The sequence below is a fragment of the Oreochromis aureus genome, linkage group 22, assembly GCF_013358895.1.
Source record: "Oreochromis aureus strain Israel breed Guangdong linkage group 22, ZZ_aureus, whole genome shotgun sequence".
NCBI classification, from domain to species: Eukaryota; Metazoa; Chordata; class Actinopteri; order Cichliformes; family Cichlidae; genus Oreochromis; species Oreochromis aureus.
In genome coordinates, this window is record NC_052962.1 from 17,461,529 (window position 1) to 17,486,271 (window position 24,743).

The following is a 24,743-nucleotide window of genomic DNA, read 5'->3' on the forward strand; positions in this document are numbered from 1 at the left end:
AGCAGGGACAGTTTCTTTACTTGTAGGTTTTACAAGACTTGGCTAAAAGAATGACATTTAGGGTAGTAGAGTAGTATGGAAAGGCTAAATAAATATACTTTTGTGTTTATTCCACTATAATTTAACGTGGATTTCCCATTTTTTCTGTTGTGTAACATTTGAACGCTTAAAGCACGTTTCCATGTATAGAAATAATAATCAAAACGTTTAAAACTACGTAAAAGACCGTTTTATAAAGTTTTTAAAAACCTTTTTCTGGATGTTTGAAGTTTTTTTTGTCTCAATCTTATATATTGAGATTAGTGAAAAGTGAGAGACTGTTCAAATGATACTAGCTGTAGTTAGTTACCAGCTCTTCTGGTGAATATATTAAACTTATTAATTTATTGTTTCTTGCTACAGTCAATGAAGATTCAGTACAAAAATGCGAATCGCTGTACAAAACAAAAGAACAGCCAGAATTCTTTGCCTGGGGTTTTCGGATATATTTCAAGGACGGACTACCCGGTGCTGCACCATTTACTGTCCGTCAAGACAAGTTGACGCCAAGCTAATACCTTAAATTAGTTTTCCAGTGTTATTATTTTACATGGAGAGCGTGGAACATGAAGATACCAAAGCAAATGCTCCTTCAGTTATCGACCGATATTACACCCGCTGGTACAGAGCCGGTAAATAATGTCCATTTGAATGTGTCTCATGTATACTAGCTAAGTGGCTAAGCTAAGTGAGCTAACGTTAGGTGAACTTAAATGTTCAGGGAGAGATGGCGTTAACTATTAGTTTTAGTCTGAATAGATGTTTTTATTATTTTGTTTTTAATGTCACGAACACCTTTTTTTCATTTTTTGTTTTTAGACATGAAGGGAAAGCCATGCGAGGACCATTGCATCTTACAGCATTCAAACAGGTAACAGGAGGTTCCTGAGAAAAGAAAAAAATCACACCAAGTGACCATGAGTCACACCAATTGCTATGATTAACTATATGTTGATGACCCTTTTGTATGTTTGATTTGGCTAAGATTTTACGCTGGATGCCCTTCCTAACACATGAGAGAGGACAGGTGGTGAATCAGGGAGTGAGAATAGCTATGAAAAAGATGAAGAGTGGAAAGGAAGTTGTTCCAGAAGACATACCTGTGGAGGTATGGAATTGTCTTGGACTAAGATTTGTTTGGCACGATCTTGGAGAGTCAGAATACCTGAGGAATACAGAAGACGTGTATTGGTACAGATTTTCAAGAACAAGTGTGAGCTTTAGTTACTACAGAGGGGTAAAGTTGATGAGCCATACTATGAAGAGAAAGAATATGATACAGTGCCAAGAGAAGAAGTGCAGTACTGCATGAGAAAGTCAGGAGTAGGAGAGAAGTATGTGAGATTGGTGCAGAACATGTATAAAGACCGCAAGACAACAGTGAGGTGTGTGGTAGGACTCACAGATGAGTTCAAGGTAGCAGTCGCATTACATCACCACTCTGAGCCCCTTCTTGTTTGCAGTGGTGATGGACAGGTTCACAGGTGAGGTCAACCAGGGGTCTCTGTGGACTATGATGTTTGCAGACAATATTGTGCTCAGGTGAAAGAGAACCTGAAGAGGTGGACGTATGCACTGGGGAGAAGAGGGATGAAAGTCAGCTGAAGCGAGACTTGATATGTGTGTGTGAATGAAGGGGAAGACAGATGGAAAGGTGAACATGAAAGTAGCAGAGGTAGTGACAGTAGAAGAGTATAAATACCTGGTGTCAAAAGCAACACACAGTGCAAAAGAGAGGTGAAGAAGAGAGTGCAAGCGGGGGTGAAGATGAGTGTCAGAGGTGATTTGTGGCAGAAGAGTGAGAGGAAATATTTTCATGATCCTAGTGAGACCTGCTATGATGTATGGTTGGAGACGGTGGCTTTGACAAAAAGACAGGAAGCTCTGAGCTGGAGGTGCCAGAACTGAAGATGTTAGGTTTTTCATTGGGAGTGACCTGAATGGACAAGAAATGAGTTCATTGCAGGGACAGTTTGAGTTGACTGGTTTGAAGAACCCCCTAAAGGGAACGGGTAAAAGAAGAACAGCAACTTAGTGTTTTTGTAGGCCTGGTCATGACTAAGTAGAAGTTTTTTCGGGGAAAAAAAAAGAGAAAATGGGGAATAATAATAATTAGATTCTACATTACACTGTATCTGTTACACAATGTAGTCCCTGCTCTGTATGAGTGATTTATATTACTTCTACATCAGTATGTCGCTAGAGAAATATAGATTTTAAAAGGAGCAGGATAGAGTCTTAAAAGAATGTTTTTCTTGGCAGAATATGTGTCATCACTTTGGCAGAGACTCACCCAATTCTACAAAACGGACGCACAATCAAATGCATCAATTACCAGATCAGTAATGGCTGCAGTCGGCTGAAAAATAAAGTCTCTGGGAAGTCCAAGCGGGTAAGTTAATAAAGCTCTGGATTTTGGTCTGTGTGCTCTTACATTTATCCTTTATCCTAACATTCCTCTTTTGGCCTGTACAACAGGGGGGACAGTTCCTTACTGATTTTGCACCGTTATGCAGGATAACATGCACAGATGAAACAGAGTATACAATCTACAGGTAAGAGTCTGTCTTTGACTTTTAAAGTATATATTTATCTTCCACGTGCTCATACGTCTTCATCGCTTGCTGTTTTAGCTGCATTCGGGGCCGTCTTCTGGAAGTCAATGAGAACATTTTAGAAACTCCAAATCTCTTGCTGGAAAAGGTAAAACCTACATTTTTACCTTACACAAGTAAATGTAAAGTACATTACATGTCGTCTTTAATATGTCCCTATCTGCATACTGTTACTGTGTACTGTACCTTTTTTTTTTTTTTTTTTTTTTTTTTTAACACCCTTGCATGAGTAGTTGACATTAATTTAGCATACCTGATGGTTATAGGGCTTCATATGCCTATGAGGAGATTAGATAACACTAGTAAAGGTTCATAAACACATGTAATAATGCTTGATTTGTCAAATCTCTACAGCCGTCCACCGAAGGATACATCGCCGTCATCCTGCCAAAGTTTGAAGAGAGCAAGAGCATCACAGAAAATCTTCTAAACAGAGACGAGTTTGAGAACATCATCTCCAAACGCAGCTCTGCCCAGTCCCAACCATCTTGACAGTTCCCCACATTCCTGCCTTATTCAAGCCCGTTCTATTGTGGGAGAGTTTCTTTCCCTCATGCACTTAAAGTTAGAAGACTGAAAGACTTTTGTTTATAATGAAGCACTGTGTCTAGGTTATTCTATATTTTTCATTTATTTTAAAAGTGTTTAACATTTTTGTTTAAGGACCCAAGAAGCAGTCATATTTCAAGTAATTTATCTATGCTTGGATTTGCCGATTTGATAAATATAATAAGGAACTAGTGGAACGCATGAACAATGGCTTGCATTTTCTTGTTACATACTGCAAATAATCATGAGTTTGAAGTATTTTTGTGGAATATAAAGAAAGACAAACAATAATTTAAGAAAAATATTGTTTATTTTTTTGTGTCACTTTTATTAACCTTTGAATCGTCAAAAGAATAGGTGGTCCAAAACTATATACGATTTCATCACATCTCTAGCGACACTACGTTACCCAGCATTCTTAGCTGCTCTCACACTGTACAGTGATTCTCTAAAGCTTCCTGTGTGGTTATACATTTCATTCATTCTAACTCCCTCTCCTAGTACCAAAGTGATTACCTCGGGATACATATGCTTCAAGTACCATGTAATATATACCATTTAATACATAATGGTCTGTTAGGCAGCTTCACAATGATAGTCTTCATAACAAGTACACTTCAAGGTTCCATTTTACACGTGTGCCAGTTCAAACTTGTTTCATTTCTTTGAGAGAAAGTATGCCATGTAGACTGGTTTGTATAATTCTCAGGACAATATAAACCGAGGTTCGATCAAGTCGAGAAACCCAGCTTAAATAAAAGTGTCTCCATTAACACTGGAGGACTAGGTTTTATATTTTATAACAGTAAGAAGACACAAGAACAATCGTATTTGGCATTTAAGTTTTTTTTTTTTGCATTTTCCTACTAGCATGGCACATGGGGAATGTCGTACAATAATGGCTATTAGACATCCATTGCATGTTATATGGTGTGGTCAGCTTGTAAAACCTAATGTAAATGAGGTGCTCAAAATAATGCAAGTGATCGTGGTGTACTGCTGTGGCGCACATTACAAAGAAAGTGTCACATTACAAGGCTGTGACCACAGGAGATTCTAACACGGGGGTTTGGTGATGACGGCGTCATGCATTGTGGATCTTAATTTGACTTTTTTTTTTCTTCTTTTTTTTTACATAACTTGTGCAACACAATTACAGAACACCACAAAACACATAGGCTTGTCACACAGAGGCACATAGTGAAGATAGATGTATGGCTGAGCATCAAGTGGAGTTCTCTCCTGACTTTTAATTGGTTTATTAATTCAGAATCAAGAAAAGAGCTTTACAAAAAAAAAAAAAAAAAAATCAGGTTTGTGCCAGGCCTCACTTTTTTTGAAGACTTTTTTTTTTTTGTATAGTAATAACTCCATCTTGTGGACTGGGGTGGAACTGGTGCTTCAGGTGAAATGCTACCCTGGATTAAATCAACCTCAGTGGGAAAGAGAGCTTAGACCTGCTTTTCCTTTTTTTCTTGTGCAAACAGCATCCAGGCAGCAAATGCAAATTCCAGTTGAGCCAAGTCAACCATCTTTACCAGACTAGTACTGAATGACGGATGGGGGTGGGGACTGGGGCTATTTCCAGGATCATATTTTCTCCAGAGAGGTGAGGTCGGCTATGTGCTGCTTTATCGGGAAGAGTGGACAAAGGAAGAAATTGTCTGTGGGATTATTTGCTCTCAAGGAGGTTGAGACCAGCCATGTGCTGCTCCAAAGATTTAACGCCAAATCCGTTGCTGTTCTTGCTGTTGAGAGCTCCTTCCTCTTTGACAGGTGTGGATGCGTCCTGCCTTTCTCTCCAATCCTGCGGGGAACTGAGGCTGTTCCTCTCCGACTTGTACTGAAAGTAGATGACATAGAGTAGAGACAAAGTGAAAAAAACAAACAAACTCCAAAATATAATGGCTCATTTCTAACTGTTTACACACACAAAGCTGGCATAATCAATATTTTTATATGAAATATTGATTGCTTGTTCTGGACTCAGTTCTTTTTGTGTTGCTGTGTTTATGTTATTAAAAAAAAACTACATCACCAAGCTTTTTTTTTTTTTTTAGTGGGATATTAGTTATGGAAATCTGTACCATCTCTGGATGCAACTTTAAAGTGTCTTGAGGCAACTGTTTTATAAATAAAACTGAATTTAATTGAACTCACTACCTAGCCGGTAACATAGCACTTTGGTGTAGATGTGGTCACTTACGGCTCTCGAAAATCATGATGTGTTGACCTTAAAGCCCAAACAGAGGCTTCGAGTGAAATTTCAGTTGCCAATGCCAGCTGCAGCTTTCTGCTTACAGTCTAAAGTTTGATCTTGTGAATGTGTTTCAGTGGCAATCAGTCCAACAACTGACATCTTTTAGCTTCAACAAGGATTTCAGCTCAAAATCGCAGACACTTAGCAACTCACCGCAGAGTTATTTGACAGACAGCAAAAAAGGAGGCAAAGAGAGTGACTATCCCCCGCAAAACATAGCTATAAATGAACACTAGCGCTGCTGTATATCTGCTGCATGCTAAAAATAAAAGGTACATGTTTGCAAGTGTCAGCGTGCTGTGACGTTTGCATATGTATCTGGAAAATAATTTCACACGTTAAGATCTCAAGCTTTTTCTTTACGTTGGTATACATGTTCAAGCTGCCTGTCAATAAAGTGTCCAGGTCAGTGGATGTCACCTTTCTATTGAGCTTATTACAGAATGGCAGGAGGGAGAGGACCACACTCAGGATGCTCCTGGTTGCCTGAATGGATGAGTCCACCTGAAAGCACAGACATAAAATAATACATCACTAAGAATGCACGCATAGAGATTCACTGCAGCAGCAGCGCTAAACTACACTGACCCTATAATTTAACGTTTCCTCATCCATGTCCTACCAACCCCCATAAGACAGGCTCTCTCTACCATTCGAGATAAATGATACGGTCGATGTGAAGGTAAAGAGATATAGAGGCGGGAGCCAATACATATAAAAGAGGCACTAATTAATCAGCCTTGAGCATGCTATTCTTCATCGTGTCCTTTTGATTCCAAACCAGCGCCTTTATTACAAGGTGAGCAAAGGCAGCTCATCCCCGTCCAAGGTGCTCATTAATTTCTCATAGACACTCATTAATCCAGCATCCTGCGTTAGATGTTCGTATTACTCAAAGATAACTGAAAGATTATTCTGAAGCCAGTAATGAACACAATTAGTCATGCCCTATTGTGTGTTCAGCGCTTTAATGACACCCATTGGTTGTTGGGGTGATAGTTTTGATAGTGTCAGAGCTTCTTCGGTCCTTCAATAAAAACACTCTTTATCTGCTTTGTTCGATCTCTGCGATATTACTTATTTATCGTCCACCAAACCGAACAGACTTCAGGCAAAAATAAGTAATTGGCTTTCTTTTTTTTTCTAATAAAGAGTGCAGACACTAACAAGAAGAGAGAGATAAAAAACACAAACAGGTGTAGTATGGTTACCTTCTGGAAGGTGGCAGTCTTGCCCTGTACAGGAGTCTTAGCCCCCATCTGCAGCTGCTGGCACAAGGCCAGCAGCTTCTCCATTTCTGTCATCACCACAGTCTTTTCCTCATCAACCAACTGGAACAGAGAGAGGTACACACAGAGGGAGGGTGGGATGTCTTTCAGAACAGAAGACAGGGTTTTATAATGGCACTTCGCTGGGAGACGGGGGTAATATGTGCAGACGTTGATAGATTCACTGAACAAGATTCACAGGGCTTGTGGTCAAAGACAAATCAAGCATCGGGAAAAGGAGAAGTGGATTAAAGAAAAAGAAGTTTAAAAAACAAAAAGGCTGCTTGATGTAATCCATCAGCAATAGCCATGATCTGCTGCTTAAGTCTGTTATCCATCCGAGTTAATCCCCAGATCGTAGTCTACACAGTTACATGCCACCAGTGACCCAAGAACTCAATCCCTTGTCATTCATGCCCAGCAACAACATATAAAACCTCTTAAACCTTAGTAAGAAAAAAAATGCTTAATCTCATCTGCATAATTAGGGCTACACAGATGTGCTTTGTGTGTTTGGTGCCAAAGAACTACAGGAGTGGAGGGTGAGACAGAGGGACTCCATTAGCACCAGTTTGTTTGATGTAATTAATCAGGAAGCATGAAGGAAGCTGGAGAGCCGGGCCTCCTGATTATGAATTGCTCCTGGGCGGTCACAGTCAACCCACCTCCCCCTCCGCTCTCACCCCCTCTACCCATTCACATGTGCGCAAACACACGCAGCCTCGGACACACGGCGGTGACAAATGGCAGTCGTTAAAGGCTGTCAAAAGGAGCCATTTAATTAAACTTGGAGGACCTGAGGAAGAAGTTTGTTGAGGGCTGAAGGAAGGAAAAGCACCAAGGCTACTTTTGTTGAAACTCGAGTCTGAGAGGAGGACAAGAGGATGGTGAAAGTGTGTGACAGCCTTAATTTCCTGCTCCCGCTGTGTGATTTATAAGGCAGACCTGGCACCGTGGCATGCCACAATGTGTGATACGGGTGTGTATTAGTATCGGAGGGTGTGTGTGAGTGTGTGTGTCTGCACACAGAGTGGGTTAGCATCTCCCCATTTTCAGGAGAAAATAAACAATTCTTCCATTATTGCTTTGCTATAACGATCTCCTTAGCTCTGTCTTACTACGCTGCAGTCAATCACATGCTACAAGACAAGCAAGAAAATACTGTGCATAAAGTAAACTTCTCTCCTGGTTCATATTCTACTGTATTCATTTTATTTCTACTTAGAAAAAAAACCCTTTTGTTCTTTCCTCTTTTGTTCTTAATATTAGATTTCTTTATAAATGCCTACTGTAGAAAAAAAAAACATTATTTGGAATTGCATTATGTGAATCGTTGTGCTTTGGTGTGTTCAAGATAGATTAATTGCATGGGAATATACCTGAGAGGAAAAAGTGCGGAGAGATGAGCACAGCTGGAGCCCCTCTTCAGAAAGAACCTTAAGAGTAGGTCAGAAAAAGAGACAAAAATCAAACAACTTGCACACACACAGAAGAAACACTACAGCTCTCTTAACTAAAAAGAAGCCTAGTCAGTAAATACTATGACTCTGATTTTTCTTGGCTCTTCTTATCAGTATGCCTTCCCGTCTCTTTCCCCGCTCCTTCCTCTTCCTCTCTTATCTCCCCTGCTCAACACAAATTGAATAAATCCTGTCTGACATTTTGGTCCCAGATTCTACAAATGACTGTACATTATTGGCAAAGATCCCAGTTCAATAGGAAACACCCGTACGCACAAACCTTGTTACACCATGTGCCAGAGATGGCCGGGAATGTGCCACGCTATATTCCCACTGCACTCATAAATCCCCGTAATGCCCGGTGAAATCTGCGAAATAGTCGTGAATGAAGGGATCCTTGCATTTACTAACCTATCGATCTGCGAGCTTCAGCGCGCATTAGATCGAACGGGACGATAGATGCGTTCATTTACAACTTCAATAAAATAGAAGGAAAACAAACAGAGCAAGCTTAATGAAAAATACCTCAGCTTGATGAAAAAGATCCAGTGTTGTTTTCAACAGTCCCTCCCCTCTGTGGATCAATCATGCAGGAAATAATAAAGAGAAGCTCGGATTAGAAATATGCACGAGGGCAAACATCTTCCAAAGCAATCAACTCTGTTTAGTAAAAATACAGTGCAGAAGTCTTGAGACAAGCCACATTTCTTTATATTTTGCTGCAAATGACTGAAATGTTCTTGTAAGTTTTTAAAGGTGGTCTTGAGCAATCGTTCTCCGGGCTTTCTGAAGGTCTCTCAAAGTTTGTTTTTTGGACATAGGCTGCTTTTTCACTCATTTTCAGTCCAGTCCTTGTACCTGACCATTTTCGGTACAATGTTTTTGTTGTTTATTTGTTAATCGACGTTACACTTTATGAATCATTTAAGCATAAAAAAGTCACCTAAATCAAGCAATGAACCAGTGTTGCATCTACACGTAACTGACAACTTAGCAAATTGTGTTTTTAGACACTTTGTTACTAGCAGCCTGTTGGAAAATTAACAAAAAAAAAAAAAAAAATTGTTCCCATTTCTTAAGTTGAATCCAGAAAAAAACATGTCAAAGATAACACAGTCTGACAGGCATGAAATAGCATTTTTGCACCAACAGAAGAAATAGCATGGCTAAAAAAAAAAAACACTATCTACAGCAGATGAAAAGTAGCTGAAAGTCGTGTCTTTAAGAAATGGGAACAAAATACAACCCAAAACCTGAGATGCATCTGGACCTTGTACTTGGTGGAAGTGTGTCTGTCAAGGCAATCCTTCAAGAAGGGAAACTGGGATAAAAGACTGAGGTGTGCTAAATTACACAAGACCTCAATTGAAAAATGAGTGACAACAGGTCTTATAGTGTGGTAAATGGATTGGTTCTTATATAGTGCTTTTCTCCTTTACTAGAGCACTCAACTTTATATAACATTCACCTCCATTCATATGGCACTTTTTTTCTATGCCTAAGTATTTTCTAACTTTCACACTGCAATGAATGCATTGGAAAACAACCAGGCATTCAGCATCCTGAGCTACAGCCACCCCAAGAGAGTGATGAATCAAAATTTTAATCTATTGGCTCAAATCACTGTCGATATGTACAGAGGAAGTCAGAAGAGAGCTACAACACTGAAAGGCTGTTGTTGGGTTTGGGGATCTTCTTAAAACTAATGAAATTATGAACACTATGATCAATGATCTTTGATCAGTGATTGTTGATTAATGGTCATGACAATTTGCACACAGCCCACTGTTCATTCAGCGGTGCTAGTTTCAGTCATTGTGCAAATGTACTGTTTATAAGGTTGCGGAGACCAGCAGTCAGCTGAGACTGAAGAAGGCACTTGGATAAATGACGAAACGTTTCTCCCACTGAAAACGCTACGTCCAGATGAACAGAATCAACCTTTTGGGGAATTATGAACACAATTCACGTTTTTGCAGTACCATCTGGGAAGTGTCTGAGTGGCTTCAGTTTCATTTTTCAGCATGATAATGATCACAAACACACTGCAAATACAGTAAAAGCATACCTGGATAGAAAAACACACATTACAACACTATCAGTCACGGATTGGCCTCCCCAGAGTCCGGAGCAGTGTGGGATCATGTTGACAGACAACAGAACAAAAGGAAGCCAACATCCAGAGAAGAGCTTTGAATGTCGTTCAAGAAGCCCGGAGAACTATTAAGAATAAATGTGGTGGTATTTTCCTAGCAAAATATAAAGAGCGGTGGCTCAAAACTTTTGCTTTGCATGTCTCTTAATAGATTAACGGGGATGATTAAGAGAATTTACAACACTGAGCTTTAAAATAATATTAAAAAAAATTAGTGTGTGTGTGTCAGTGTGATACTCGAAGGCTACCTGGTGAACAGGTACATGTTGTAGGCCATACTGGCGAGACTCTGGCTCTGCCGGACAATTTCATGCTCCTGGTCCTCCCACTTTTCCACCTCTGTGTCTACATCTGACGACAGAAGACGAAGTTCCAGACCCAGCTTGGCCATACTTGTCTGCTCCTGGGTGCGCAGAAGAATAAGAAAGAAAAAAAACCACGATTCTTTTTGATGAAGTGTAATTGATGTCTTTTTAAAAATGTATATTAGCCAGCAGGGTACTTTTCACTTGTTTACACACTCGGAAAGCCTGTAATCAGCATAATCCTGCTTTCTGTGGCGGTACAGCGTGTGAAAAAGTGCTGCCCAACAAAATTGCAGCACATTACCATACAAACCCTATCAATTCTTCAAGAGAGTGACACAATGTTTCCTAGAGATGAATATACTGCTGCCAAAAGACAGTACAAGATGAGACGTGATGTATTGTGCTGAAAGCCCGAGGATTTGGTGGTGTGTGCGCTACCTCTGCATCCAACTTGACAGCCTTGGCAGTCTTCATGTTCGCCAAGTGCTTCTGTGGAGAAAAAGAGAGTGGTATTAATCAGAGGATTACGAACGTTTGTATCATTGAGACATTTATGAGGACGGATGGTGTGACACTCACCCCAGGTCTAGGAAGTGACAAATAAGGCCTTTTGTCTCCTAGGAAGAAAGAGTTATTGTTGTTATAAGGACAAAAAAAAAAAAAAAGGGAAGAAGAAGAAATTGATTTTTAATGTTAAATAAATATTTAACAGAACCCCCCGCACCCCTGTTGCCATTTCCCTATGAATGGCTGTGAGCAGATATCCACAAGGGAGACAATAAGGAGTCTGTCAAATAATTCAATGCAGCCTTTTGGCTTCGTGGGAAAACAATCGTGCGATGGATGTGATCCCTTCACCCTTTCACCCAGTGTGCTACACTTCAAAATATTTACTGCATTTTATGTCAACATCACGTTTGCGACTGGGGGCTATGAGCAAGACTTGCAGCGTGTAAAAGTACTTGGATCTAACTTTCAAACAAATACGTGCACACAGACTTCTGCGCAGCACACACGAATACACTTGAGTATCTACTTTCTGTCTCTGGCTGTGTGACCGAGTGTGCAAACAGCAGAGCTCGTCAGAGCGGTTGTCCATGACTCGGACGCTTCTGGTTATTGGCACGATAATGAATAGAGAGAGTGTAAAGAGGTGGAATAAATACAGGGATGTTCAATGGCATTGATGTTACTCCTTTGATAGAAAGCTTCCCACGGTCTGTGATGACTAATTTTGAAAAGATACATTCATACTGCCTGCCTTAAGTTTTATTAATATTGCTGAAAATTTCAAGAAGAAAATGATTCATCAAGGTTTCTCATAGAATTGGATCTTCTTTTCTTTCCTTTCCTTTTTTTTCCAAAGTTAACACACCATAGATGGCACATTGACCTCTACTCCCTTGCCCTTTATAACCCATCCTTACTTGTGCTCTCCTTTTACCACAACTCACCTGAATGGACACAAACAACCAATGAAGTGATTTCAACTGACCTCGCCTGCCTTCAAAGACGTCGTTGATCTCTCTCAGCAGCAGAGCCATGTCACAGAGCTGCGACTCCCAGGCCTCGCAGAACACTTCCAGGTTCTCCTTTGCAATTTTACTAGATGGGTGGAGAGCCAGTGTCTGGGCTGCTGAGATGATCTGAGCAGAAGAGTGAACACTTTTGATACATTTTACATTCATACATATGCTGCTGTTGATCTAAAATGTTTACCAAGTGCCTGTGAATGAAGCTCATAAACTGAGCTTGTATAACTGTTAAGTATTTAAGGATTTATCATCAGATTTTGGTTTCACAAAATAAATGGGTTCAGGCAGCTAAGTACAGTTCAGCATGACTCACGCTGAAGCAGTTTCACACATATGTAGCAATTTATATCTACACTTCTGGTCCTGACATCCAACTGACGTACGATGTTCGAAAAATTTGACAAATATGAAACATGACCACCAGCGCACTCGTTCACCACCTCCCTTCCACCAATGTCCATCCTCTACAGTGTAGTATTTAATAGCCAATTACCCTCTGGCCCACCCCTGCGTTACTCTGGGTGCAGAGAGAGAGAGATATCACCACTACCACCCCTCATGCCGCACAGTTATTGATTGGCTGACCTTTGAACTTAGGAGCGGAGTCATTACTGCGGAGTCATGTGGGGCCTGACATTAGCGCTGCAAGGCGGGAACACTCTACATTGCTGGATAATTACGGGCATGGATGGTTTCCAAGAGCAAACATAATTAGATCTGGGATGGGGGACTAAGTGGACAGCATGTTCTCAGCCACGGACTGAAGATGTGGGAGGAAGACGGAGGAGATGGGAAGTTAAGCGTCTACTTTTCCTAAGAAGACTATTACCCGTGTTTGACTTTTACACCTGAACCACAGAATGACCAGCTTGACTTTATTGACACACAATAAAAGTGCTGAATGGAACGACCCGTATCTGGAGTTTAATTAAGCCAACTTTTATTCCTTACCAGACTCTTTACTCCCATCTACTGCTATTTACACATTCAGTCTAGTACTATTAATATACGCCCTTAATTTAACAAAATAATAATTTATTCGGATAATGTTTAGAAAGATTATGTTACCTGTGGACCAATGACATGGAAGGTCTCCTCGGCGTGTATGCAGGTGATCTCTAATGGCTCTGTGCCCGACACATGGCACAACAGCCGACACGTCTGGAGTGAAACAGAGAAGGAAAATAAAGCTTCTGACATAAAGTATACATGAGGCAATCCCTAAAAAGAGCAGTATGTATACCCCCAGCACAAAAAGTCCATAGCTCTAAATTAAGAATGTGCAATTCTTTTTTTAAAACACTTGACATGTTTGTGTGAAGATTGTGATGATCCAGTTTTGCCCTCTCCCACAATGGTAAACAATCCTTCCAAAAAATTCCTGGCTGCAAATCTGAATCAGCTCCACTTCCATTTAATCACTTCTATTTGGACCAATATCTTAAAATAAGGCCAACCTGGTGAAATTTTCATGTAAATCTTTCCCTAATGTTTTTTGAGTAATTGGTAACAAACAAACCTGACAGATCACATGACCTTGTTGGCAGAGGAACATGCTAACGGCATGATACTCGATGGCAAAAACACAATCATTTGGCCAAATCGTTACGCAAGACATTTGTCTATATTTTTAAAGCACCCTTTGTGCTCAAGAATCGTGGAATCTCACCTATAACAAACAAAATCCCTTCAATTTTCACCAATCATCTACTCAAAGTCATCTTCTGAGCACCTCAATGCAGATCAGTATTGTTTTTTATTTTTATGGCTCATCTCCAGAACTAATTTTTAAATAAAACACTCACTATAATTGCCGTTTAGTAGACATGGCAAAACCTGACTCATGTGTGTACCTCACATGTTCCCCAAAATGGTTCATATTTGGTTCAAGATAAGAAATTCACTGTACATTTTATTTTACACCAGCTGGCATATTGTATTAAGGAAATATACAGGGTGAGCCATTTATATGGATACACCGTAATAAAATGGGAATGGTTGGTGATATTAAAGTCCTGTTTGTGGCACATTAGTATATGTGAGGGGGCAAACTCCTCAAGATGGGTGGTGACCATGGTGGCCATTTAGAAGTCGGCCATCTTGGATACAACTTTTGTTTTTTCAATAGGAAGAGGGCCATGTGACACATCAAACTTATTGGTAATGTCACAAGAAAAACAATGGTGTGCTTGGTTTCAACGTAACTTTATTCTTTCATGAGTTATTTACAAGTTTCTCTTTGTTCACAGCCATTGACATGTCGAAGAGGTTAACACGTGAGGAGCGGATCGAAATTGTGTTGATATCTGGTGAACGCAGTAACCGGGTCATTGCAGCAGATTTCAATGCAAGACACCCTACGAGACCACCCATCTCCCATGCTACAGTTAGCAAACTGCTTGCTAAGTTTCGTGAAACTGGTTCAGTGTTGGATTTGCCAAAATGTGGACGCAAGAAAACTGTCACCAATGAAGAAACATCAGTGGTTGTCCTAGCTTCATTCAGCAAGAGCCCACAGCGTAGCACTCGCCGCATGTCACTGGAGAGTGGCATTAGTCGAACATCCCTTCGGCGGATATTAGCTACTCACAAATGGCACCCTTACAAACTCCAGCTACTGCAGCATCTCCAGCATCTGGTCGTCGTGGGCCAGTTGAATGGCCCCCAAGGTCTCCCGATCTGACCCCCTTTTTTTATCTTTGGGGTCATCTGAAGGCAATTGTCTATGGTGTGAAGATACGAGATGTGCAGCACCTGAAACTACGGATACTGGATGCCTGTGCTGGCATTTCTCCTGCGGTGTTGCTATCAGTGTGTGAAGAGTGGGAGAAGACGGTTGCATTGACAATCCAACACAATGGGCAGCACATTGAACACATTTTATAAGTGGTCAGAAACTTGTAAATAACTCATGAAAGAATAAAGTTACGTTGAAACCAAGCACACCATTGTTTTTCTTGTGACATTACCAATAAGTTTGATGTGTCACATGGCCCTCTTCCTATTGAAAAAACAAAAGTTGTATCCAAGATGGCCGACTTCTAAATGGCCACCATGGTCACCACCCATCTTGAGGAGTTTGCCCCCTCACATATACTAATGTGCCACAAACAGGACTTTAATATCACCAACCATTCCCATTTTATTACGGTGTATCCATATAAATGGCCCACCCTGTAGATCTATGGATGGTGTGGCATAGTGGTTTAGTTAACATGGTTGCCTTGTTGTTGCTAACAAAGGTTAGCAAACTCCATAAACTCCAGCCCCAACGCCCCCATCCCATGACCCTAATTTGGATAAGCAGAAGAAAATGGATGGATGGAAGTTGGTATGTGCCATTTTGTAACCTCCATCTTTAAATCACGTTTGAGTCCAATCAATCTTCATCAGGTGCAAAAAACAGAACTAAACTGTAGTAAGTGTTACAGTGTGCAGAGATTATAATTGATCTTCTTAAAACATTTTTTTTTCTTTTAAGCACCTGATTTTTTGAATGTGCTATTTTATGAAAATGAGTGTTTATTTCAGTTTTTCAGTAAACATGTAAATCATAACATAACACCAAAGCATGTTTTCCTAAAAAGGCACAGTGATTACTGTGACATCAGAAGGTAATGAACCAGATAAATGCAAACATTACTACTGACTTCCATCCACAGATTCAAGTAGCCATCACCCTCCTACTAGCTCCTCTGCTCCCTGTGCCCCTGATCCCACCTACCTCCACCAGCTGCTCCTTCTGCTCAGTGAGGGTGCGGGAATACTCTGCCACTTCCTCCAGGTTTCCCTCGGCGCCTGCTGCTTTAAGAGCCCGCAGAGGCAACTGCTCCCCATGAACTTTCAGCAAATCTGAGGCTCGGCCCACCGCAACCTTGTGGAGCTGACGGAGTCAACAAAGGTTAAATAAAAGAGTTTTTAAAAAAGGCACAAATGAGAACGATCATTCGAAGAGGAACGGGGACAAAAAAAGGAAGAAGAGCAGAGGTGACACAGTGAGCTGACAGAGAGGCAGCAGCAGCAGCGGGTGGGCTGAGGTGCTGGGAAAATAAAAGCGAGGAAAGCAGCTACAGAGGCACCACCAGCAAGTCAGAGGCATTTCAGTCATGTCCCATTCTGTAACCGGGAACATCTTTTCACAGTTAGCGACAGACTGCTGCTCACCTCACGTCTGAGGTCGCTGACACTCTGGCACGTCTTCAGGATGGCCACCTCCATGTCCTTCGTGGCCTCTTTGGCGTGGACAGACTGCTGCTCCGATGACAGAAGAAGAGGAGAATAAAACATGAGACACAGTGTGCTTTTACATGCTCCATCCATTAGATACACATGCAGCAGAAGACTAACACAAACACAAATTTACATGAGTAGAGTATGAGATATGACTGGAAAAAGACAGGAATTGAGTGCATTAGCAGCACAGGTTTTGATATTTTAATTACATTTGTGGCCCATTATATCCTGGATATGAGGAGAGAAGAAGGCATTAGAGCGCGTGATTCAGTGCAATATGAATAAAAAGATTCAAAGCAATTACATAATTGAAGTAATTCACTGCAATTTCTCCAAATTTCAGACAGAAATGCTGCTAAATGTGCTACAACAACACTGAAAAGCACAAATTAAGCCAGGCAAAAGATCCTAGAGTATTTGCACATCTTTCTCAGCAGTTTGAAAACATCGCAGTGTTCCAGTCCCCACACGACCTTCAGCTGCAAAGGCTTGATGAGGCAGTACTGTACAGTTTTGCAGCAGTAGCATCTCTGTGTACTCCGAGTACACTGGGAAAAAAAAAGTTTACAACTAGAAACTGCAACATAATGACTTGCGTTTCATAAGTCCATCAATTCTGAAGGCCAAGGAGACACTGCTGAATGAGGAGGAACACAACATTTTCTTTCACAGCTCAATGAGCCTCGGTAAAAACAGTGATTCAGGTGGGTTATTATGCTCTGTTGTTCCAGGAGAGATGTGTGAAAAGAAATTGAGGAGGCAAGGTGAATGAGTAAGTGAGTTTGTAGGAGGAGGGGGGCCTAATGTTAATGTGTGTGGGTCTGCCTGTATGAGTTTCAGTCTGCGGAGCTGTGTTTAAACAGCCACACTGCATGCTACGCAGAGATAAACACAAGATTGTTCCCACTTGAGAAATACATTTACAAAAGCCTGACTATGATGTTCTTTAACAATTTCTTAATATTTTAATTTTTCAAATCTATTAAATTTTGACTTTATAATTTATCTGAGGTCACTGTGGTGGTTTAAATTTGCTTGTTTTGTCTGACTAACAGACTAAAAACAAATTCAGTGAATGGTCATACATTACTGTAGAAAAGTGTCAAGTCACCCCTCATTCCTTTACATTTTACTTCCAAGGAGCCAGACTGTTTTCGTAAAATGGCATTAAGCAATAGTTCTTCAAGCTTTCTGAAGTTTTTCTTTTGACATGGCCTGTTTAAAACTCATTTTCAGTCCAGTCCTTGTGCCTGACCAGTTTTTTTGTTTGTTAAGTCAAGCGGCCTATCAATCATTCAAGCATAAAAAAGGGATGAACCTACACATAGCAGACATGCATCATCAGACACTGTTAGTAAAAGCCAGTCACCAAAACACAAGATTTATTGCCAAAATAAGATTTCTGGACCAACCCAAAGAGCTATTAACTGAAAACTCGGCATCTCTCATAATTGTGTGCAGTGTCTCTTTAAAAAAAATTGAGGAAATTGTGTGGAGGATTGAAGAAGTGGAGGGTTTTAAAAATAAAAAATACAAAATAGATGATGAACAGTGTCTGCAGGTCAAGTGATAGGGGAAAAAAATCCAACTGACACAGAACCTGTTAGATGCATTTAGGTGGTAAGGTGATCTTTCATCAACACTGTTGGTCAAAGCCTTATCAGAATTGGTCTGAGGTATGGCAGATTACACAAGAACTTAACTGAAAATCAGTAGCAACTGGTCTGATGGAGTGATTAATCCAAGTTGTTGTGGATACATATGGAGGAAGTTAGGAGAAAGGTGCAGCAGTGATCGTCTACAACCATTTGCAAAACATGGTGGAGGCTCCGTCTGTCTACAATCAGATTTGATCCACCATGTAATAGCATCTGGAAAGCATCATCGGTGCAGTAAAAGCATACTTAGATAGTGCTGCTTTCTGTGTTTCCCTATCAGTCATGGATTCACCTCTCCAGAGCCTGGACCGCAACATTTTTTAAGCATCTTGGGATGGGATCATGATGACAGAGAACAGAACTAATGGCAGCCAACATCCAAAGAAGAGCTTTGAATGTTCTTCACTTAGCCTCGATGTCTATTCCTGAAGACTACTTCAACAAATTACAAGAAAGCTGCCTAAGAGAGTTCAGAACAAAAGTTGTCATGCCAAATATTGATATTCAGGCTTATTAGAATTGTTTTTGCCTTATATTCTGCGTTTCCATATATGTTTGCAGATGTTTTTTTAATTACTGCACCCATTTCCTATTTTCCTGGCAAAATATAAAGAAATTAGGGCTGCTCGAGTCTTCTGTACAGTCCTGTATATGATAAACAGCAGTCTTAATAGGATCAGAATAAATATATATTGTGTTTTCTTTGCAATAACTCAACATCAGCATCTAGAGCTCCTACTCTTTGCATCTTTTTATCCTACCAATACTTGAAGCCTCTTACAGATAAGAACTTGTGGATAGTCATTATACAGAAGTGTATGTTTTTTTATGAATATTCCTGTGTCTCTGTGTACATCTGTGAAAGCCTGTCTGCATGTGCCAACATACCGCCTCAACCCAGGCGTGTACCAGCTGCTGGGTGTCCTGGCGCGCCAGCTGGCACAGTCCAAGGATGGCCTGACGCTGCTCGTGACTGGTGTAAGCCGAATCAGTGAAGTCCTCTGTCCGCTCGACCAGAGCCTCCAGCTGGCTGGACATGCTCTGCGGTGACAAGGAGTATAGGTTCTCCCGCAGGCACTCCACGCCGGACTGCAGAGGGCAGGGTGGGGGGAAAGTTGGGAATTGCGGGTTGTGAATTGAAGGAGCATTTGGAGAGTAGATGAGAAGAGATCCCGGCGATTAAAAGCAGCCGGGAGGATCATTAAAAGCAATAAGCATCTCAGGCCTTTTCATTAAAATACTTTCCTCTTTCTTTTATCTCAGTGGAAAAGACCCCTCCTTAAAAAATGTTTTTACAAGTGTTCGTTTGTTTCATCTGCCAGCGCACACGGAGGAGAGAGAAGATTAGTAAGCATGAGGTAGGTTTACTGGTGATTCACTCAACCGTATGAGCCAAATTACTAAATGAGTAGGTCTGCTCCTCTGTGTTGATTGTTTGAGTCACATCTGAAGCTAGAGCAAACACGGTGAATGCAACAAATGCCAATTCTGCGACCACAAATCAACACTCCAAAAATCTGATGATGAATAAGCCGCTGCGCTGCTGTGACGCTTAAATATCGCTTTGCATTAACAAAAGAGGATCACTACCTAACTTCACAGGCTAACACACGTCAGCGTCATTAATCTGAAGCCTTCACCATGACTCGTGCGAAGTGTAATCTGTAAACCTACCTTAAATTCCTTGATGCCATTGTAGATGCTGGCAGGAAGGATCCTGTTCTCCCCAGAGCACCGTGCCTCAGTGACAATCTCGATGACCTGCTCCAGGGCACAGCGCATTCGGTGGAACACGGCGTCTTTGTTGATCCGCGCCGACTCACAGTCTGGGTGCCTCAGGCAAGTCTTTGGAAGGGATAAGATGTGAAATGTCAAACCCTACAAGCCTGTCGTGCTCTTCTGAACTTCTGTCATTTGTCATGTTTTGTCAACCACAGATAGTATTTTTCTTTTATGATGTGACTTTGGCTTTATTATTAACACTGATCAAAGTGGGCCAAAAATCTTGAGTCTTAAGAAACCCGAGAAGGCTTTAAATCTTTAAGGCGAACAGAATTTATAAACCTTGCCTCGAGGCTGTTGGTGGGCCAGGAGTTTACCTTGGAGGCTGTGAGGAGCATCATGGTGCACTTCTCCAGCACTGCTCTAGCTGCTGCCATCCGGGCTTTCTTCTTCTCATCCTTCAAGTCCTGCAGCGCAAACGCACACACACACCAGATGGCTTTGGGTGGCTTTACTTAAGTTACGGTGTCTTAGAACTCTCAGGGTGAGCAAGGGACATGAAGCATCAAAGCTATTCAACAAATCTTTCATGCTGTGTGAAGGGACGCCCGAACGAAACACAGATCTGTTTCCAAGTTATACGCATGAAATTTAATAGGTAAGCTGTCATCTATCAAAAAGAGGTGCTACCGGAATAGAAAAGAACATACACTGTGGATGACCTGCCGCATCTTCTTTGTGTACTCCGCTCAGAAATAGGCAGCTTGAATTATGTAGATACTGGATTTGGAAAAGGCAGCTGAATCAACTCCTTTCTGGGCACTTCGCCATAGATTACAAAGACGGTGTGATTATCTGTCATTATTTTTGCCTCTGTGCGCGCCTGGCCTCAATAGATGAAGATGGTAGATTTTCTAAAGCAATGTGTGTGCGTGTGAGTGTTTGAGCTGGAGTTGACACTCACTCACTCACACACACACACAAAACAGGGTGGCAAATGAGGGGAGAGAGCATTAGCAGCAACGAGGAGCGTTGGAGAGAGACGTGACGTGTGTGTCAAAACACGAGACCTGATGAAATTCAGAAAGAGGGATGGTCGATCCTCCCCTCCCTGCAGAGATATCGCAGCCGTTGCACTTTGCATCAACTTCTGCAGGCAAAGCGCTTTAGCTGCAGAGGCTGGATGTATGGATCAAAATAGGATTAGCAGTCTCTGACAGTACAAAGTTAGCTGCCTGAAGTTGGACTGTTTTTAAAGCTTTGAGCAAAAGTTTTGTCTTGCAAATTTGGATAGCTGATAAATTGCAAAGAGAAAGGACTGCTGAAAGCACAGCACGGAATCGTGTTGCAAACCGTATTTGAGAGATGTGAGTCATAACTGACCTGTGCATTTCTTTTATGGATTGAGACATTGGTTGGGAGAATAAATAGACACAGAAAGAGATGAAGAAACTTGACGGAAACAAAAGAAACCAGAGGAAGCCTTGTTACTCTGTAATTGTTTGATTTGCTGGGGAGTGTAAATATTTGACGCGTGTTATTGATTTGTTCTGAGTTTGCCGGCACATTCACAGTGTAGGTACATGAGGTTTTAAAGTGCAATTTCATCGCCTGCTTTCACATTCAGAAAATTGTGTTTACGAAATCAACGTTTGCTAGATTAGGCCGATATGAATAAACAAACATGTTTTTCAGTGTTGCAGAATTGAAAAGACTTCATGCTCATAAAGTGATACAAATTTGCAAACGTTTTCATTTAATGAGGGATTTTTTTTTTTTAAGTAAACTGAGGATTCTTATCCTCTTCAAGCAAAAATAACCAGATTGTGTTTCTTAAGATGCCACTCACATTCTGTCTGTCTCCCGTCAGGTGAGCAAACTCCACCATCTCGTTGCCAAACTGGCTGAAAATCTGAACAAATTCCTGGAAGGTGCTGACTCTTTCCAGATGATCGAGCGTTACCAGAACCTGAAAGCAGGAAGAACATCAGAGTAGCACTGGAAATGGCCACATGGTTTGGTATCATAGGTAGTATAATACCTGGGTGTTGCTTTTGGGTTTGAAAAATGAAGCCACTGTGGAAGTGCTTTAAACCTGGATTCTACCTGAAGGCCACTGACATGTTTTACAAACACATGTCACACTCTGAACACGTGACAATCATGGGTGACAGTTTAGGATCAAGTAAATAAGGACTCAGTCAAAAGGCCTAGAGACAGGTCTGCAACCATTTGGCAACCACCAGTTGTGAGCAGTGTTTATTACGTCAACCAATAATTTTCATCCACGACCACTTTTTATGACAAAAACAAGACGATCACTTAATAAAAACAAATGCATGAGGTCAGACGGTGTGCTGAAGTGTCCTGACACTTTCATCAATGAATAAAAACAAGATGAAAATGTTCTGAAAAGACAATTTCCAATTAGAACAAAGTTTGAATTGAAGGTGATCTAATCAGATGTAATCCCCTTTGTGCAGTAAGGTCAGACGCACACATTTAATCTGCTGTTGACACACAGGGTGGGAAGGACCCAAGCTCCTTGTTTGTCATCCACCATGGTAAAAACACAATACTAAAAATAAATAGAGTTAGGAGGCTTAAATTATGACCAAACCTAAATGTAATTTTAGTCAAAAGACTAAGGCTAAAGCAAAACCAAAAACAGCTGTCAAAATTAACACCAGTTGTGAAGGAAAAACAAATATTCCCAGAGTTGTTGCTGAATGGTTGCTGAGGCGGTCGTGTGGAAAATGATTGCCAAAGTCGCAGTCATGCAGGTTGGCTAGGACCTGTAATTAGGGAAAAATAAGAAGTCCCCAGCCAGTTGGCAGATTACTTTGGTTGCTAGCATATTGATGTGGAAGAAATGGACTTCTCTACAAACACTGTCCAGCTACCCTCTGAGCTGTAGTGAAACTTCAGCCAACATGTTTAGAAAGGTGCAACTTTTATTTTTGAGGATGAAACTTCTCCATTTCTGATGCGCCTACCACTCGCACGAAAAACTACAGGAAACCACGGCAATCTGGTAGCAACCAAAGCAGTCACTAGGATGTCTTTGGTGTAGCACTTTCTTTGCAACCAACTTCATCTAGCAATAGCCACAAACCTTCAGGATCCACTGCCAGCAATGCCAACATTTACCAGTTGGGGAATAAAAATGTTTCCCATAACAACTGGTGGTATCATATGCAATGGCCAACAATCGAGCAATGAGTGCAAGACATCATACGAGAAACCTGAATTGAAGTTTGAGGGAAAATGCCTTGACATGACCTCTGTTAACAAGTTCCTCATGACTTTGTGGACTCAGTCACTCATTTCGTGTCATATTGAACAAAAAATGAAGTGCATTTTCAAATCTTAGTCAGTGGATACCGGAAGATTATCCATAGTAAGCTCATTGGCTATTGACAGGTGATAACCAGTTAGCCAATGAGCAAGCCATTTCACACTCCTTGCTGCAGTCAGGTTTTTGAAACCAAAATGGCAAAATTTCATGGCAGCGACATTCATCTTTTATACTGTCTATGTTGATGAGAATATTAGTAGGGAGACTAAAAACATCATCTGCCATACTAGAGTTAATATACACCGTTTTATTTCTGTCAACCTCATCCTGCCATTTGTTGCATTGACAGTTCAATGTGATAGAAGTATATCAGCAATATCTTCTTTAAATTCATTTGCATCACATTTATGCTAGGCAATGAGGCCATTCTAGCATACCGAGCATAAGCAGCTTTTATCCATGCCACGTAAAGAGGAGGAAGAGCTATAATTGCGTTTGCCAATAATGGAGAGCAGGGGGCTGTCGACTGTCTGTCGAAACGAGGCTAACCAGTCATGATTAGGGCCCGTTTCCATTCTTGGCTCAGTCTACAGAGCTACATCTGTATCACATTGTCTGGCTAAGAGCATAGCCAGGTACGACAGAGAGAGACAGTCTCTGGTTCTGCGTTTTTATGTGGTTGCTAAATGTGCTGTTTCCCTTCAATTACCTCCAGAGTACTTCTTCAGAGAGCCAGTGCTTATCTGTTAGGACATAAAGGACTCAGGATGGAGTTTGCTAGTGTGTGCGCGTGCGTGTGTGCACGTGCATGTGTGTGTATTTCTGTGTGGACCAAAACGTGTAGAAGATAAACAAAGCAAGAGAACCCATTCATGTGGTTATATGGCTATGGCTCACGTGCGTTATGACTCACCTTGTTGCGTGATGTGATTATCTGTTTGATGACGATGCGGTCGGCCAGGACCAGGACTTTGGTGACAGAAGAGAGGAGCAATCGAGCAGCCTTCACCATCGCTGTCCTATCACTGAACACTGTGACACGTCCATCCAACTGGGACGGCAGGGCCGAGCCAACATCTGTCAGCTGGGCTATGGCATCACCTGTAAGAGACAGCGTGGGTCATCAATCCACAATGGTAGAACTTTAAACCATCTGAGATGATAACCTGTTTGACATTACTTCACCTGCAGATAAAGAGGAATGCTATATTAACGGTTATGAGTGTTCTTTTTCATTCTCATCCAAAAAAAAAAAAAAAAGCCTAATTTCTAAGAGCACGTTAAAATAAAAGGGAAATTTTACTGAATTTAATCTCTGAGATCAAACACAGCTTCACACATGAAAATTAAATATAGTTTGTTTTTTTCCTTAAGTGTAGACATCAGTTCTTTATAAGCTTGTGTATATTTTAATTATACCAACAGAGGTTTTTTTGCCATCCACCATCTGTTTTACAGTTTTTTTTTTTCTACACCTCACCAAATACGTGAGCTGGAAACAAAAAGAAAACAGGTTATTTTGAAATGATCTATTGGCAGAGTTCTGCTCGGTACAAGTCTGCTTTTTAAATGCTTTTAATGTGTTTATGTTATGTAAGAAGTCCAGTTCTAGTTGGGCTATATCCAGCAGCGAAGTTTTTTGG

The 24,743-nt window shown here is 41.0% G+C and overlaps 2 protein-coding genes across 2 annotated transcripts in view; one reads left to right on the forward strand and one right to left on the reverse strand.

Moving 5' to 3' along the window:
• Positions 1-479: 479 nt before the first annotated feature.
• abitram (actin binding transcription modulator) lies at positions 480-4,568 on the forward strand. Its single transcript, XM_031729442.2, has 6 exons — positions 480-671; positions 859-910; positions 2,302-2,431; positions 2,518-2,594; positions 2,673-2,742; positions 3,009-4,568. Exons 1-6 carry the CDS (start codon positions 590-592, stop codon positions 3,144-3,146), a joined length of 549 nt encoding a protein of 182 aa, XP_031585302.1. The 5' UTR covers positions 480-589; the 3' UTR covers positions 3,147-4,568.
• Positions 3,495-24,743, reverse strand: part of ctnnal1 (catenin (cadherin-associated protein), alpha-like 1) — a 55,755-nt gene continuing 34,506 nt past the window's right edge. Inside the window, exons 3-19 of the mRNA XM_031729278.2 lie at positions 24,014-24,201; positions 21,652-21,771; positions 20,180-20,269; positions 19,755-19,925; positions 18,969-19,169; positions 16,354-16,440; positions 15,914-16,072; positions 13,258-13,350; positions 12,150-12,300; positions 11,234-11,271; positions 11,093-11,143; positions 10,595-10,749; positions 8,717-8,765; positions 8,111-8,167; positions 6,675-6,794; positions 5,884-5,967; positions 3,495-5,046 (exon numbers count right to left, since the gene is read on the reverse strand). Coding sequence (XP_031585138.1) covers positions 4,876-5,046; positions 5,884-5,967; positions 6,675-6,794; positions 8,111-8,167; positions 8,717-8,765; positions 10,595-10,749; positions 11,093-11,143; positions 11,234-11,271; positions 12,150-12,300; positions 13,258-13,350; positions 15,914-16,072; positions 16,354-16,440; positions 18,969-19,169; positions 19,755-19,925; positions 20,180-20,269; positions 21,652-21,771; positions 24,014-24,201 — 1,985 coding nt within the window. The 3' untranslated portion in view covers positions 3,495-4,875. The remainder of the gene's footprint in view (positions 5,047-5,883; positions 5,968-6,674; positions 6,795-8,110; positions 8,168-8,716; positions 8,766-10,594; positions 10,750-11,092; positions 11,144-11,233; positions 11,272-12,149; positions 12,301-13,257; positions 13,351-15,913; positions 16,073-16,353; positions 16,441-18,968; positions 19,170-19,754; positions 19,926-20,179; positions 20,270-21,651; positions 21,772-24,013; positions 24,202-24,743) is intronic.

Bases quoted from the DNA above. Each gene is read 5' to 3' on its own strand.
- abitram (XM_031729442.2), top strand. From the start codon at position 590: ATGGAGAGCGTGGAACATGAAGATACCAAAGCAAATGCTCCTTCAGTT. The intron at 911-2,301 runs GTAACAGGAGGT...TTTTCTTGGCAG, and splicing joins ATCTTACAGCATTCAAACAG to AATATGTGTCATCACTTTGG. The intron at 2,432-2,517 runs GTAAGTTAATAA...CCTGTACAACAG, and splicing joins TCTCTGGGAAGTCCAAGCGG to GGGGGACAGTTCCTTACTGA.